Genomic DNA, 16,450 nt, shown 5'->3' with positions numbered 1-16,450 from the left:
TTTAACAATAATGTGCTTCGAAGTATGGAAAGAGCCCAAATGTCCATCGATGGATGAATGGATAAAGAAGATGTGGTACATATATACAATGGAGTATTACTTGGCAATCAAAAAGAATAAAATCTTGCCATCTGCAACTACGTGGATGGTGTCATGCTAAGCGAAATTAGTCAGAGAAAGACAAATATCATGACTTCACTCATATGAAGACTTTAAGTTACAAAACAGATGAATATAAGGGAAGGGAAGCAAAAATAACATAAAAACAGGGAGGGGGATGAAACATAAGAGACTCTTAAATATGGAAAACAAACAGAGTGTTACTGGAGAGGTTGTGGGAGGGAGGGGGCACTAAGGAATCTACTCCTGAAATCATTGTTGTACTATATGCTAACTAACTTGGATATAAATTTTTAAAATAAATAAAATTTAAATAAATTAATTAAATTTAAAAAAACAAAAATGTGCTTCAGATGTCTGGAAATCATGAACTACACAGTAAATTAAGTGGTAATCGCTTCCTATCAGGTTACATATATAAAGAACTACTGAGAGATCTGTAACTCAGACAGTAATGAGAAAGATGATACCTACAATGCAAAGCAGCTTGGAAGTTTAAAAGAATAAGGGCATTTCCCCCAAAAATATACATACCTTAATTTTCCAAAGAGGAATCCCTGAACTTCATCAATAGGATCATTCTCACCAATCACTGTAGCATTTACCTCCGTTCCTATAAAAGCACAAGCAAATACATGTCTAATCATTCAGACAGGAAATAAAAATGTTATTAACCTCATAAAATTTGAATAATGTAAAACAAATTAGAAACACCTGAAATTACAATACTACTTAAAACACTGAATACCTCAATGACTCTTTTGTAGAGTGTTTTTTTTTTAGACAGAATACATGTGTTTTTCAATGTATCCTGTGTTCCTGGATACAGTAAGAATGTATTTTTCCCTTGAACTTTGGAAAATTTTACATGTTAAAAATCTCAAAAGCTCAAAATTAATACCTCTAAAATTATGAACAGTGGATTTTTCAGTATCAAAATTCTAAAGAACTTCCAATTAAGCAACTTAATCCTAAATATAATTATTGGTAACAGAATGTTGAGGTACTAGGCTATCCTCCATTTACCCAAACCAACCGTTTTTATCTTTTTTTTTATTTTTTTTTTTTAACGTTTATTTATTTTTGAGACAGAGAGAGACAGAGCATGAATGGGGGAGGGTCAGAGAGAGAGGGAGACACAGAATCGGAAGCAGGCTCCAGGCTCCAGGCTCTGAGCTGTCAGCACAGAGCCCAACGCGGGGCTCGAACTCACGGACCATGAGATCATGACCTGAGCCGAAGTCGGACGCTTAACCGACCAAGCCACCCAGGTGCCCCCGTTTTTATCTTTAAAATAAGCTCACACACTGGGTGTTGTATGGAAACCAATTTGACAATAAATTTCATATATTAAAAAAAATAAAAATAAAAATAAAAATAAAATAAGCTCACAAGGAAGAAATAGAAAGACTGCACATAAAACTTGTGTGGTTGAAATAATAAATTCAAAACCCTAGAGTAGTACAATAAGAAGTATTCCAAGTGCAGAAAATAATCAAAAACACAAAATTGTTCATTAAGATAGTTTAGGATTTCACTCTGGGTCACAAATTAATGGTTATTTGTGAATTACACATCATCAATAACAACAGCTACAATTATTGACCTTTTTGTGCAAAGAACTATGCTACATTCTTTACCTATACATCTCATTTTCTCTTCACAAATACGTTAGGAGGCACATGCCATTATCTGCACTTTACAGACAGAAAATTTAGGACCTACAGAATTTGCTTCACATCACCCAACTCACAGGTAACAGGACCAGAATTCAAACACAGGTTCATCATGCTCCTAAATCTATTCTTTTACATTAAGGAAATAAATTCCCTTTAACTCACATTTAAGGAAAAGAAAACACATTGGTCTTAATTCACAAATTCACCTTTCACCTGAGTATCATCCTTGGCCTTGTACTCAGTGCTCTTAATTGCCAACTCCACACCATAGCCAGAGAGGTAAACAGGTTCCTTCCTCGGATTCTGCAAGCAGAGTAAGTATTCCAGCATTAACACCTGGCTTCTTAAATGTCACAATGAACGTGACATGAACATGTTAACATCACACAGCCACCACCTAGGATTATGCATTCAAAATATAGCTAAAACTTCCACGGGAATCTCAGCCTCCTTTAGATTTTGTATCCTGCCACAAGTATGGGAATGGGAATTCCAAAGCAGAGGCAAAACCAGACGAAGGGACAGTGACAGGGCAGAAGTAACCAAACCACGTGAAGAAATGGAGAAAAAGAAAAGGAAACTCCAGAACTTACAAAGCAGAGTTGAAATACCGATGAGGTTTCAAACCCAGAAGTACTTTGATAGGACCATGTGTGTGTGATGTATTCATTTTTTATTGAATTTAAATGTCTTCAAAAAAAAAAAAGTCTTCAGGTTGGGTTTGGGCTGACCAACTGTCACAGGCTTACCACCATCCTGAATGAGGATGGCGCTTTAGATATTTTAATCTTTAATAACAGCAATATAGCCTGGAAAGCAGTTGTCAAAACTAGGTATTAAAAAAATCTGTTTCAAGGGGTGCCTGGGTGGCTCAGTTGGTTAAGCGTCTGACTTCAGCTCAGGTCATGATCTCACAGTTCGTGGGTTCGAGCCCCGCGTCAGGCTCTGTGCTGACAGCTCAGAGCCTGGAGTCTATTCAGATTCTATGTCTCCCCCTCTCTCTGTCCCTCCCGTTTGCACTCTGTCTCGCTCTCTCAAAAATAAATAAACGTTAAAAAATTTTTTTTAAAAATCTGTTTCTGTTCATACAAATTTTCATTTAAATATTTATTTGGGAGTGTCTGGATGGCTCAGTTGGTTAAGCATCCGACTCTCAGTTTCAGCTCAGGTCATAATCTCACAGTTCAGGAGTTCAAGCCCCATGTTTGGCTCCAAGCTGAGAGCACAGAGCCTGCTTGGGATTCTCTCTCTCTCTGCCCCTCCCCTGCTTGTGCATGCTCTCCCTCTCTCCGTCTCTCCTAATATAATAAATAAACTTAAAAAAATATTTTGTTAATATATATTTTGCTTATAGGGACTTACCACGCAATTTTACTGAGCTTATTATGACACAGAAACTTTAAAAGCAAATATGTTTACATATAAATATGTTAATTGCTAAATGTTACAAAAGACTTTAAAAACTTAATTTTAAGTCAATTCTCCTTGTTTTTATGCCTTTAGAAATCCTCCCTTTTACATCAAATGAAAAGATTCCGAATGGAAAAAAAATTTTTTTGGAAAGGAATTCAAGAATCAGTTCCATAGTATGATGATTATATTAAATCTAGAAAATATAATTTACATGTTTCATTTTTAAGTAGAATGTACACTTTATTAAGCCATTTTTTAAGCATAATTATTTCCTATTTCTTCAGACTGGCAAGCAAAGTACCTCCTATGTGCAAATAACAGATATGATGAAAAGTAGATCAAATAATTTTATAAAGGGGGGATATTATTAGCTTATGTGCTAAGGTCGTGCAGGGCAAATCAAGATTTTTAACAGCTATAAGGGGCACCTGGGTAGCTCAGTTGGTTAGGCGTCCAACTTCAGTCATGATCTCACAGCTCATGGGTGTGAGCCCTATGTTCCAGCTCTGTGGAGCCTGCTTTGGATTCTGTGTCTCCTTCTCTCTCTACCCCGCCCCCACTTGTGCTCTCTCTCAAAAATGAATAAACGTTAAAAAAATTTTTTTTAAGTTTTATATATATGTGTATATATATATACACACACACACACACATACAATACACACATAAGTCAATACTTACAAGTATATAATGTCTGAGTACATAATTGATTTTGCCTGCATTGTTTTTTGATATAAGTTGGCGGTGGAAATTATAAAATTCCTCATAACCAATCTCAGAGTAGAAAATGACCACTGGGCTTTCAGGATTAGATGATGGGTATCTGTGATCTCCTTTGAACAATAAAGGTTTGGGTCTGAAAATAAATATTAGAAGCTTAATTTTTTTTTCTGGTTTTTATTTTAATTCCAGTTAGCTAACATACAGAGTTACATCAGTTTGAGGTGTACAGCATAGTAATTCAACAATTCCATAATCACTCAAGGCTCATCACAAGTGCACCCCCAATCCCCATCACTTATTTCACCCATCCTCTTAAACTTAAAAAAAGTTCTTAAAAATTAAAAATGGTACAAGATATAGCTACAGGAGCAATAATTTAAATAAAGATTATAAGCATCTTAATACAAAGAGTATTGGGGTGCCTGGGCGGCTCAGTCAGTTAAGCGTCCAACTTCGGCTCAGGTCATGATCTCACAGTTCATGAGTTTGAGCCCTGCATCAGGCTCTGTGCTGACAGCTCAGAGCCTGAAGCCTGATTCTGTATCTCCCTCTCTCTCTGCCCCTCTTCCACCCGCGCTCTGTTTCTCTCTCTCAAAAATAAATAAACATTAAAAAAAAAATTTAAAAACAGAGTATCAAAACAGTTTTCAGTCAGTAAGAACACTGTCAAATATGAGTCTTATTCATGACTAAAAATAATAAAACCACATCATACTAACCATAAAATGCAGACTTTGATTAGTAATTGTTACCAATTCCTAGAGAAGGATGAAAGGCAGAAAAAGGATACATATCCACATCCCATAGTACTAAGGCTTTATTACGTTATTCTACTATATAAATAGACTATCCTTCTATCTGAAAACATAAGCACAAATAACGTGAAAAGGCAGGATGATTTTAAGCATATAACTGGTCAACCACAGCATCTCCCTCCTCTATCATTTTTACTACTATGATCTTCCTACTAAATAATTTAATATTTAAGTTTCCCTCATAAATTGTTAAACTTGCCCCTCAAAATAAATTTCCTAATATCAGCATCAAGATATCAATAGATCTTATTGCACAGACTTTATGACTTGCCACTCCTTTTACAATAAACTATTTCTTAATAAACTGTTCCACAGAAGGTAAAGAGATAGAAGTAAGGATATTCACTATAGCCTTACCACAATAACAAACAAAAAAATAGGAAACAACTTTTAAAACTATCAGTAAAAAACTGTGAGACATTCTTACATAGCTATTTTTCATGCATTAAAAATAATGAGGTACACATACATGTACTAATGGGAAGAAGCCTCTTGTAAAAATAAACCTACCTACCTGTATATAAATCTATAACCACAGAAAAAAGCCTAAAACATGATGACAAACCATTAAAAACAGTTACCACCTCTCAGAAGAGGAGACGCCATCATTCTTTTCTTTATAAATGTCTGCATTATTGTTTTAACAAGTTAGAGTTTTTTAAATCAATTAATTTTGTTTACCCCAAGGGAGCACCACTTTACCATGCAAGCCATTCTCCAATGTCCATTCCTCGGCCTGGACATAGCTGGAACACGTACCCCATTTTCTGGTTGTCATTCTAAGTAAAAAGCTCTCCCGCCATTTAACGGGCAGAGAACAAGTGCTGGGAAGAAAGAGTACCTCACTAAAGAAGAGCTACCCTACCTGAAATGCCCTTAGGCCTCTGGTAGAGCAGAGCAACATCACAGAGAGGTCAGTTATCCAATTTAAAACGGCATTACAGAGAAGGTACAATGGGGTTACTGCCATAGCCAGACAGCAAGAGACACCTGTTATATCTGTCCACCAAAGGAAACCTACCTTTAAGCAAAAAGCCAGCCCATTAAATTACCAACTTAATATTCAAATTATGCTTGCTATTATCTTTTAAATAGTCTCTTTTGTCTGAAACTAGTAATACTCTGAGAGATCATTATCATTAATATCATTACTTCAGGCACTGGTTTAATACACAGGGTATTCTTTACTACACTAATGACAAAGCCTATGTAATCTCACAGAGGGTCATCACTAAATAATAACAGGAACATAAAGTACTCTTATTATCTCTATTTCAAAGTGAGGTAGGAAAGAAAGGTTAAATAATTTGCCTAAGTTTACAAAACTATTTTAAGTGACAGAGCTGGGATTCAAATCTAGTCGGTCTGATTCCAGAATCCACACTTTAAACCTCTGTATCTACAGACCACAAAACCTGTAAGAAATTCGAAGGGTGGGCTTGATATGGAAGAAAGCACAATGAAATACAGTATGTGTGAAGAAACACACAATTTACCTTTCAGATGCTGTGAGGAGAAGAGTCTCAAGGGTGTCAAAATCACAAGTCTTCTTTCCATGCACAGAGAAAAACGAATTACATCCTTCTGGTGGAGGCTCATCAGCTGCTATCTGCCATTTAAGACACAAGACATTCTCGTCATGATTTCTAACCACAGACGAGTAAGGACATGAATACTCTAAACAGGTAATTAGATGATAAAATAACATCAACAAAAGGGAAAATCAACATCTACTGAACTCCTACAATGTGACAGGAAGAGTTTTTCATGTCACTGTTTCTCACATATTATTTCATCTAGCTCCTCCCAATATCACCGTATGAGGTTGGTATTCATACCAGCCCCAAAACAGAACTTTAAAATTCTACCTCAGAACAGAACAAAAGATATCCAGGGAATACGGTATGTACCTTAAAGAAAACCAAGCTTACAAATATCAATTTTAAGCATCAAAGTGTAACTACACAATCCCTATTAAGTATATTAAGTCCATATCCATACATTAAGTACAATATGCAGATTAACTTGAAGGTTTTCTCTGAAATAGATAGAATGACATAGACTCTAAAAAAAAAAGAAAAAGAAAAAGAAAAAACTAGACCGAAAAAAAAGAGTATAGATGGAAGGTAAAATTATCTACGAAGCACAGTAAGCTAGATATTCCAGGGAAAGGCTGAAGGAGACAGGAGTGAAATGCATGAACACCAATGCATAATGAGACAAGTCAATCTGCAGCTTTAATGAGAGACGCTGAGAAGACTAAGTATAAAGAGATGGGAAAAGAAAGGATATAATGACAAGCACTGGTGTGTGCACTAATGTAATTTATGTAATACATTAATATTGTCCTTTTCTATAGACGTAAGAAAAATAATTCAGAGGTGGAAAAATGGTAAACTTGCTATGAAAAATTGGTATTAAAACTTTTCATTACATTCTTCATTTTTTGGTAAATTACTATAAAAACTTACAAACACAAAAAAATAAGAAAGAACAGCACTTTAGCTGCTCTCAACTCTCTAAACTCATAAGCCAGGAGTCCTGCTAAGACAGGACCCCACTGTAAGGAGAAACTGCTCAGGGTGCCATAAAATTTGAATAGCACAGAGATACAGAGACAACTAAAGAGAAAATCCAATGAAAGCGCAGGAGAGGAACAAAGGAAATCTCAAAAACCAAACAACCATGTTTTTTTAAAGCCACCATATTTTTTTCACACTACATAAAATCAACAGAAGAGGGAGCCATCAGGTCATGATCTCACGGGTCCGTGAGATGGAGCCCTGCGCTGGGTTCTGTGCTAACAGCTCAGAGCCTGGAGCCTGTTTCAGATTCTGTGTCTCCTCTCTTTGCCCCCACCACCCCCCCCCCACACACACACACACACACACTCTGTCTCTCTCTCTCAAAAGTAAACATAAAAAAAAAAAAAAAAAAAAAAAAAAAAAAGAGGGAGCCATGCCAGCCTTTAAAAGTTAAGAAAACCGTGGGTGCCTGGGTAGGTCAGTTGGTTATAAGCATCCTACTCTTGAGCTCAGCCTAGGTCTTGATCTCTGGGTCATGAGTTCAAGCCCTGCCTCTGGATCCAGCTGCCAATTTGCAGGGAACAGAGGACAGAGAAAAAGTTGAACTGTATCATGAGTATGTGATCAATAATACAGACTGTGAAAAAATTTATAGGGCTAACAGTGTATGTTATTCAAAGAAAAGAAAGCGCTAGAACTAGAACCTGTAAATTTAGGGCCACACTCCCAAAAAATTATCAGAATTTTCAAAACTCAGCAAGACTGAATTCTATCGTGTGGAGATGCACTCTTGGGCAGTAAAACGATAAAGAAACACAGCAAGTCATTCCAACAGAGGTTAAGAAAGTAGTTCTTTTTGGCTGGCGAGAGGCAGCTGTCATGAGAACAGAGCACAAAGGCTGCCAGTGGCCCTGGCAAAGTTCTACTTCATGACCTGGGCGAAAGTTACAAGTGTTCATTACACCATGTATTTCTTGTGAATGATTTTCTGTGCCTGTTTTACTTTATAATAAAATAGTGATCTTAAAATTAACATTTCTTTCACATCAAATACACGATGGGTGTATGCTCATCTTTGATTCTCTTACTTTTTTTTTTAAGGAGTCTGTTCAACTCAAAATCCAACAAGATCCACACATTGCATTAAGCTGACATATATTTTAAGTCTCTCTTGAAGCTCTTCCTTACCTCTTTCCTTATATTTGTCGAAGAAATCAGATTATTTTTACTACAAAGTTTTCTACATTCCAGATTTTCCTGTTACCCTTCTGATATTGCTTCATATTTCTCATCCCCTGTATTTCCTATGAACAGCTTTTACATTCTACAGGCTGTGATCAGATTCACAGTCAAATGGTTTAGCAAGACTATTACCCATATGCCGTGTTGTATAAATGAAGTCTCATAGTTTTGTTTTTGTGTGGATATTTTTTTTCTTAAATGAAAGTAAACGCAAATTATATAATTAAAAAATCGGAGATCTGAAGATTTAGTATCAGTTTTGCTTTCTATTTATAAACATCATAAATCCTCATAAATTTCAGGCAGAAAAGTTACAGCTCTGTAACACAATGCCAGGATAACTGCAATACAAACAATCATCATGTTATACAACCCCTAAAAAATACCATTATCTTGTAAGCACTGACTGAACTTACCTGCTGGAAGGCTTGAATTGTAGCCGAGTAGGAATGAAGGGATAGACAAAATTTCAACAAATTCTGCTGCAGAGGTGACAGAAACTGAAATGCAGTTTCCAATATTGCATGATAATAGGAATAATCAGTACCTGCCAAGAACATTAACCAAAATAATTATCTACAGGTAGACATATCCAAATAAGATAGTTCATACAGTATAAAGCTATGTGTTACAAAGGTATATGATAGCAAAATCTTACCACTATCCTTCCTGAACTGTTGTCAAATGCTTAGAATTCCCTGGAGTACACAAATTAATTGGACTCCTTCTCTTTTTTTTAAAGTTTTATTCATTTAAGTGATCTCTACACCCAACATCGGGCCTGAACTCATGACCCTGAAATCAAATGTCAGATTCTCTACCAACTGAGCCAGCCAGGCACCCCTCTCTTCTTCTCTTTGTTCACACTATTCCCTCTACCTGGATTGCAACTGACCCACTTACCTGGATAACTAACTCCTACCTACCTCCACAGGAAGAATTCAGCAAGGACATCACCTACTTTGCAAAGTCACTCCCAAACCCTACCCCATGCCTCACTGGACCAAGTACATCTCTTCTTTAGTCCCGTATTTCTCCGCTAATATCACACAAAAGAGATTCAGACTTGACTTTTAAAATTTCTATTATTTTTCAAAAAATCCAACAGTCGAGACTCAATTCAGTTAAATACTAACAGCAGTCACATTGTTTTCACACATTTCCTTTTCAGCAAGGCCTGTCAAGGTTTTAGCTACCTGTGTATTGGCATCTTTGACTAGTAATGTTTATACTCTATTGAATTACAAAATGTGAATGCACATTATAAACTGTAAATAAGCAACACAATTTACACTGTCATTAATTTGACACCCTGACACTCGTAGGTATATGGTGTAGGTGCCTGGCAGGCAGAACAGGCAACATTTTGGATGGTTTTAGTTAATGACAACGAACCTAATAGATAATAGATCAGTTGTATAATTAGATCAGTTATATAATTAGTTCATTAACAAAAGAAAAAGTAATCAAATCTGATGGTGATTAAGTTAATACTAAATGATTTTTGAGTGAATTTCTCTTCTACACAATATTTCTATAGCACTTCTAATAAAACAACACAAAAGAAAAACAAGAGGGGAAAAGAAATCATAGGTTGTACTTCCAGCCAAAGTCATAAACTTTGCTTCAAGGGGCACCTGGGTGGCTCAGTCGGCTAAGCGTCCAACTTCGGCTCAGGTCATGATCTCACGGTTTGTGAGTTCGAGCCCCGCATTAGGCTCTGTGCTGACAGCTCAGAGCCTGGAGCCTACTTCAGATTCTGGGTCTCCCAATCTCTCTGCCCCTCCCCCGCTCATGCTCTGTCTCTCTCTCAAAAAAAAAAAAACCTTAAAAAATATTTTTCAAATAAAAAATAATAAACTTTGCTTCAAAAGTATTACTTTTGAATCACAACTCTAGTCATTAAAGATAAAAATGTTTTCCATTAATTGCAAAGCCATACATACTGTGAAAGAGACCATTTTTTTTCCTAATATTTTCGCAGATACCAAAGTCAAAGAAGCATCTGCTTCAATTTTACCGTGATGATCGGATGATCCAATATTTTGGCTGGCTTCTACAAAATTCCAAAATTTCTCTTGACTGTCTTCTGCTAAAAACTCACTGGGAGAAAAGGGGGGAAATATCAGAAATGAAACAACTTAATAAAATCTTCTAATATAGGTTACATTTCTGAGAGAGTAAAAATAGGTTTTTAAGTTTCGGTTTTTAAGTTTCCAAATGTCAACAGTTTGGCTTTTACTTTATATTATACACAAGCATGTGTAATATATATTCTAACGATAACTCTTACTGGCTTAACCATTAATAACTAATTAGCTTAGTAGCTTATTCACTTATTCATATTAATAGCTTAATATGTATCCCTTAAGAAACCTAAAATCACAATGCTGTAACAGGGAAGTCCCAATATAAATAAAGCCTATGAAACTCCATTTGTGAAAAAGCTGTCCGCAGTGGAAGTAGAATTAAGAACTGATAACTGTGGTACCAGTTCTGCTCACTTATTTTCTGAAAGACCTTACAAAGAACAAAAAATGTTTTGCCTAAGGTCCTCTCCCAAGGAAAACATGAACCCTAGAAAATTTGCTAGGAGACTAAAGGCAGCATGTTGTAATCTTTTAACATCCCTAAATCCAAATTTCAAGATCACCAAATTTCAGTTTAAAGTTAGCACTGATCTAAAAAAAAAAAACCGGGTCTTAGAACTTAACGCCACCTTAATTTTTTCTTGACTTTACTCTACAGACCTAAAATAATGGCCATTCTAAATTTCCCTTCATTCAAGAGTCTAAAATCCCTAGAAGAAAATGTGTGTACTGACTGAATGATTCATGTAAATTGGTTATCTTCTCCTCCGAGACATAATACTAACATAGTGGTGATCTCTCACTGTCTTAAAGCAAACTACACATCTGATCTCAGCTTACCTAGCCAAAGGAAGGCTTTCCCATTACTTGTCAACACTGGGGTGTACAACTCTCACTCTACTCCACAGCTAGACACAGAAATATGGGAAAAATAAGAAACATTTCCTGGTAATACACAGCCTCTCTGAAACTAGGTTTCTGAAAATACCCAGTATCATAATGTATTAAATTATTTAGTACCTCCTTGAATGTGGCATTTTTCTAGGCTTTCTAGTAACTGACATAGGCATCATAACAACCTTATAATAACTTATGGCCTAAGAAAACATATACAAAGACAGATTATGATATGCAAATAAACCCTGAATTCATAAATTAAAGCTGCATTCACAAGATATGCTTGAGGTAGTGGGGGAGGGATAATACACTCAAAGGTTGTAGTGATGAGAACAAGGATTCACTGAAACTAAGACCTTCCTGCAAGGCCATCTGCCAATAAATATATGTTCTTCATATAATTACAGGAAAACTTCTTGAAGTATACTCTTCATCATCCACTGCATAAATAAGTGTTACAACATCTAAGTTTCAAACAATCTTTTTTAATTTTTTTAACATTTATTTATTTTTTTGAGAGACAGAGAAACACAGAGCATGAGCAGGGAAGGGGCAGAGAGGGAGACACAGAATCCAAAGTAGGCTCTAGGCTCTGAGCTGTCAGCACAGAGCCCAGTGCAGAACTTGAAGCCATGAACCAAAGTCAAAGTTGGATGCTTACCAACTGAGCCACCCAGGTGCCCCTCAAACAATCTTAAAAAAATTAATTACTAGATACACTGCCCTAATCCAAGAAAGGTAAGACAATAACAAGATTATTATTAAAAGGAATGCTACTACCATTTATGTTTTTTGCTTTTCATTTTAAATTGTCTTTTAGTTTCTTATACCTTTTCCATTGAGTAAAACATCTATAGTTTTTCAGATGAAATTATATGATGTCTAGGATTTGTTGCAAAATATTCCAGCAGGGGAAGGGAGGAAGGTAGTGTGGTGATGGTTACTGGACTTGAGCTGGTAATTGCTAAAATGGGTGACAGGTAGAAGCAGAGCACATTAAATGTACCATTCTACTTAAAAATGTTCTGAAAGATCACAATAAAAAGTTTTTAATCTATGGCAAAACAAAACAAAACAAAACAAAACAAAACAAAAACTATATACAACCTGAATGCCCATAAATCTGGTAGTAAACTTGTTTTCTAGATTTCCAAAGTTATTGTTGGCGATCAGAATTGGTCTTCCTTCCATACAAAACTAAAAAGGGAAGGGAAATAGGGGTGCCTGGGTGGCTCAGTTGGTTAAGCATCTGACTTTGACTCAGGTCATGATCTCACAGTTTGTGAGTTCAAGTCCCACGTCGGGCTCTGTGCTGACAGCTCAGAGCCTGAAGCCTGCTTCAGATTCTGTGTCTCCCCCTCTCTCTGTCCCTCCCATGCTCATGCTCTGTCTCTCTCTGTCTCTCAATAATAATAAACATTAAAAAAAAAATTTTTTTAAAGAAACAAAAGGAAAGGGGAGGGAAATAAATATTTAAGAAGGGCTTACTATGGGGGCGCCCAGGTAGTTCAGTCGGTTAAACGTCCAACTTCAGTTCAGGTCATGATCTCATGGTTCGTGGTTTTGAGCCCCCACAACAGGCTTTCTGCTATCAGTGCAGAGCCCACTTTAGATACTCTGTCTCCCCTCCCCCGCCCCTCCCCAGCTTGCACTTGCTCTCTCTCAAAAATAAATACACATTAAAAAAGATGTAAAAAGGGGCGCCTGGGTGGCTCAGACGGTTGAGCACCCAACTTCAGCTCAGGTCATGATCTCGCAGTTTTTAAGTTCGAGCCCTGTGTCAGGCTCTGTGCTGACAGCTCAGAACTTGGAGCCTGCTTCAGATTCTGTGTGTGTATGTCTCGATCTCTCTCCCTCTGTCCCTCCTCCACTCACACTCTGTCTCTCTCTCCTTTGGAAATAAATAAACATTAAAAAAAAATTTTTTTTTTAAAGGATGTAAAAAAAAAAAAAAGAGAGCTTACTATGTGACAGGCACTGTGCTTGACACATTCACCCATGTCCTTAAATCCTCACAGCCATCCTGACTTACAACCATCTTTAGCATAAAGAAACAAATTCAGACAGGTTATTGATTTGCTTAAGGGCACAGAATTAGCAAATTAAAAATCTGGAGTGTAAACTCAAATCTATTTGATTTATATCTCTACCATGGTACGTTCTTGGGCCATTACACTATCTAGTACTCAATAAATGATTGTAAGTTTCAATTTTAATAATAGTACTTTATTTATACAATATTTCTGTTAGTAACTATGGCTGTTCAAAACATATTCAGTGTTTTACTTCAATTAAATATATATCAATTCATGAACAACCAGAAAGCTACATGTGCTTCATTAGGATCAAGCCAGTCTAAAAATATACACGGGAATATTTTTAGTCCCTAAGCACTAGATGCAAGGAAGGCAAAATATCTGTGGTAGTTGCATGCCTCGATATGTAAAGAAATATTCTGTCTCTTCACCCTCACCCAGATGGACAGGGCTGTGATTGCCATCAATATCTGCCATGGACCTGGGAGGGAAGACTGGTGGCCTCAGTTAGCTCTGGAGGTAACTATCAAGGATTTCAAATACGTGCAACTTATTTCTGAGTTGCCTAGAAGTCCCATTACCTTGGTAAACTGTCTGCAAATAGCCATACAAGAGGACTAAATAGTCAACCAAAATGGCAAATGGCCAGGAAATTATGAAAAGGGGCAATGTTTGTGAAAGGAAAGTTGGTGAAGGAAGCATTATACATTACTCACTTCACAGAGATCAAAGAAATGGGAAAAAATTGATTAATTAAGGCTGACAGTTTTAACATAGTTTTTCAAAAGTCCCATAAGTATACACCATAAGAATCTTCCGAGACAAGGCACAAAAACCAAAAAATTAGTGTGGAGAGTAACTGAGTGTAACTCAGTAAAGAATGTCAAGCAGAATATTATAAGACATCAGTGGTTACAGTTAATTGCACAAGATTATTTAGAAAATGATAGTAAATCTCAAACACTTAGATTTATACCAGACAAATCATCTAAAATAAGATTGGCGGGGGCGGGGGCGTATTTCAGTTGTCAGAGTCCTGGCTCAGGCAGTTTAGATCTCAACAACCTTCAGTCACTTCACTTTTACAGCTGCCCTCTATCTAATAAAGTTCTGACACTGGAGGAGCTCAATCCACTTATCAAATTAGTCACTATAACACTGCTAAGAAATGAATGCAGCAGGAATGGGGGGGGGTGCATTTTATTGCTGAGAAAAGGGAGGCACAGAGAAGTGACAATCCATGAGGCTCCTCTGCAAGTCAAAACCGGCTCATACTCATCCCACTTTCCCACAGGTCCTCTTATCAATACCAAATGAAGCCGTTTCCTTAGGAGATGAAACTATTCATCAACACATCATCTTAACAAAATCTCCTCATTCACATTTTTCTAGGGATTAAGGGGGAAATGTCAGAAAACCTAATTCTAAATTGAAGGGTACAAAGAAAGGCCAAAGTTAACTGAAGTAATGAAACAGTTCCAATTTCTCGCACTATCAAATTGTGAGATTCACCAACTGCTTGACCTTCAGTCTACCTAAATTCATGCTTTAGAACAATTCTCTACCTCTACAAGTCCTAGCTATACAGTATTTCAGATACAATAAAAATAAGCTTCCCTCTATAAACAAAAATCTGACTAAGAGAGGTGTCTGGTTTTTATGTTATAAACACTAACTTGAAGGTACATTCAGAATACAAAATCTCCCAAGAAATCATTGACTATATTGTATTTCACCAATTTTAAGACACTGTTGATGTTAAGGCACATTGTTGTTTTCAATGAAACTCTACAAAGGAAAATGCTACCAATTTTAATTTGTAAGGTAACATCTTGATTTCATCAAAAGGCATCCTAATTTTGGAGATGTTAAAATGTAGAACATGTACATCTTAGATAAAATCCAGCTATGTCCTCAGCTTCCCCTCTGCACTCTTGTTATCCCAAGGTCTTCTTCCGGCTTCTTAGAAGGAGCATTCCCTCCTTCTCCCGTCTTGCCAAGCTGTCTTCTTTCTCTTTCATTAAACACCTCTTAAAACCTTCTTCAAATAAATAGAAAAATTCCTTTAAGTACGACACCCTCTTCCTTTATTACCACATGTATACCTTTCTTGCAAGATAATTTAACCAATTCAATACATTTGTCCAAAGAAGTCCTTAAGTATCTCTATGAATCATGATTACCCTATGGTACTGACAGCTTCTGTGTTATAACAGCCTCTGACTAGTACACAGCACAGTGCACACTGAAAGAGGTGCTGACTAAATCCATGTGATGATGACAATCTCGCTGCCTAAAAGGCTCCTGAATATTCACTAGCAGATCCTACATTTTTACTCAAACACATGAAAGAAAAAAAAGATGTCTTCTTACCTGACTTCTAACAACAATGGAGTGGAAAACCATTTTGTTGTAAGAGAGGTTGTAATGGCTTTTGAATCTGCCTTTACTGAAGAAAACAGCCATAGTCCAGTGAATACAATCAGAAGTTCCATTTTATAGCAAACTCCTAAAAACAGGAAAATTTTAAAAAAAGGTTTTGCCACAGGAAATGTTTAAACCTGAATCTTAATACTTAGAGACACAAAATAACATGAGAATTACAGAAATGGAAATGTTTCTGAAACATAACAGCACCTAATATCTCCATAGTTCAACAGATATTTGCTGAGCGACTGATGTAGAACTAAAGCCGTGAAGTTCATGGAATGCTTTCCTATAAAGACTGCACTGCATTTCCTGGGTCGCCTCTACGGAAGTATAAAAGTCAGTTGGTGGCATAGCAGTTTACACATAATTCTACTTTATGAAGCATGAGAGTAAACAAAGCTTAGATGAAAACATAAATGATGGGTATTAAATGGTGCCCACCCCCCAAAAGTTATGAAGTCCTAATCCCAGCACCTTGAAA

At 36.5% G+C, this 16,450-nt stretch overlaps 1 protein-coding gene across 2 annotated transcripts in view; it reads right to left on the bottom strand.

Annotated features, from left to right (window-relative positions):
- The window catches only part of UGGT1 (UDP-glucose glycoprotein glucosyltransferase 1), a 108,517-nt gene that overhangs the window by 86,850 nt on the left and 5,217 nt on the right, over positions 1–16,450 (bottom strand). For both annotated transcript variants that reach the window (XM_019469494.2, XM_019469495.2), the window contains exons 2-8: positions 15,913–16,048; positions 10,537–10,619; positions 8,933–9,063; positions 6,246–6,358; positions 3,893–4,067; positions 2,006–2,102; positions 655–733 (exon numbers count right to left, since the gene is read on the bottom strand). In XM_019469494.2, the coding sequence (XP_019325039.2) occupies positions 655–733; positions 2,006–2,102; positions 3,893–4,067; positions 6,246–6,358; positions 8,933–9,063; positions 10,537–10,619; positions 15,913–16,048 (814 nt within the window). The remainder of the gene's footprint in view (positions 1–654; positions 734–2,005; positions 2,103–3,892; positions 4,068–6,245; positions 6,359–8,932; positions 9,064–10,536; positions 10,620–15,912; positions 16,049–16,450) is intronic.

The sequence above is a fragment of the Panthera pardus genome, unplaced genomic scaffold, assembly GCF_024362965.1.
Source record: "Panthera pardus isolate Hobbes unplaced genomic scaffold, ASM2436296v1 HiC_scaffold_10, whole genome shotgun sequence".
NCBI classification, from domain to species: domain Eukaryota; kingdom Metazoa; phylum Chordata; class Mammalia; order Carnivora; family Felidae; genus Panthera; species Panthera pardus.
The sequence above is the reverse complement of the archived record's forward strand: the minus strand, read 5'-3'. Positions and strand labels throughout refer to the sequence as shown.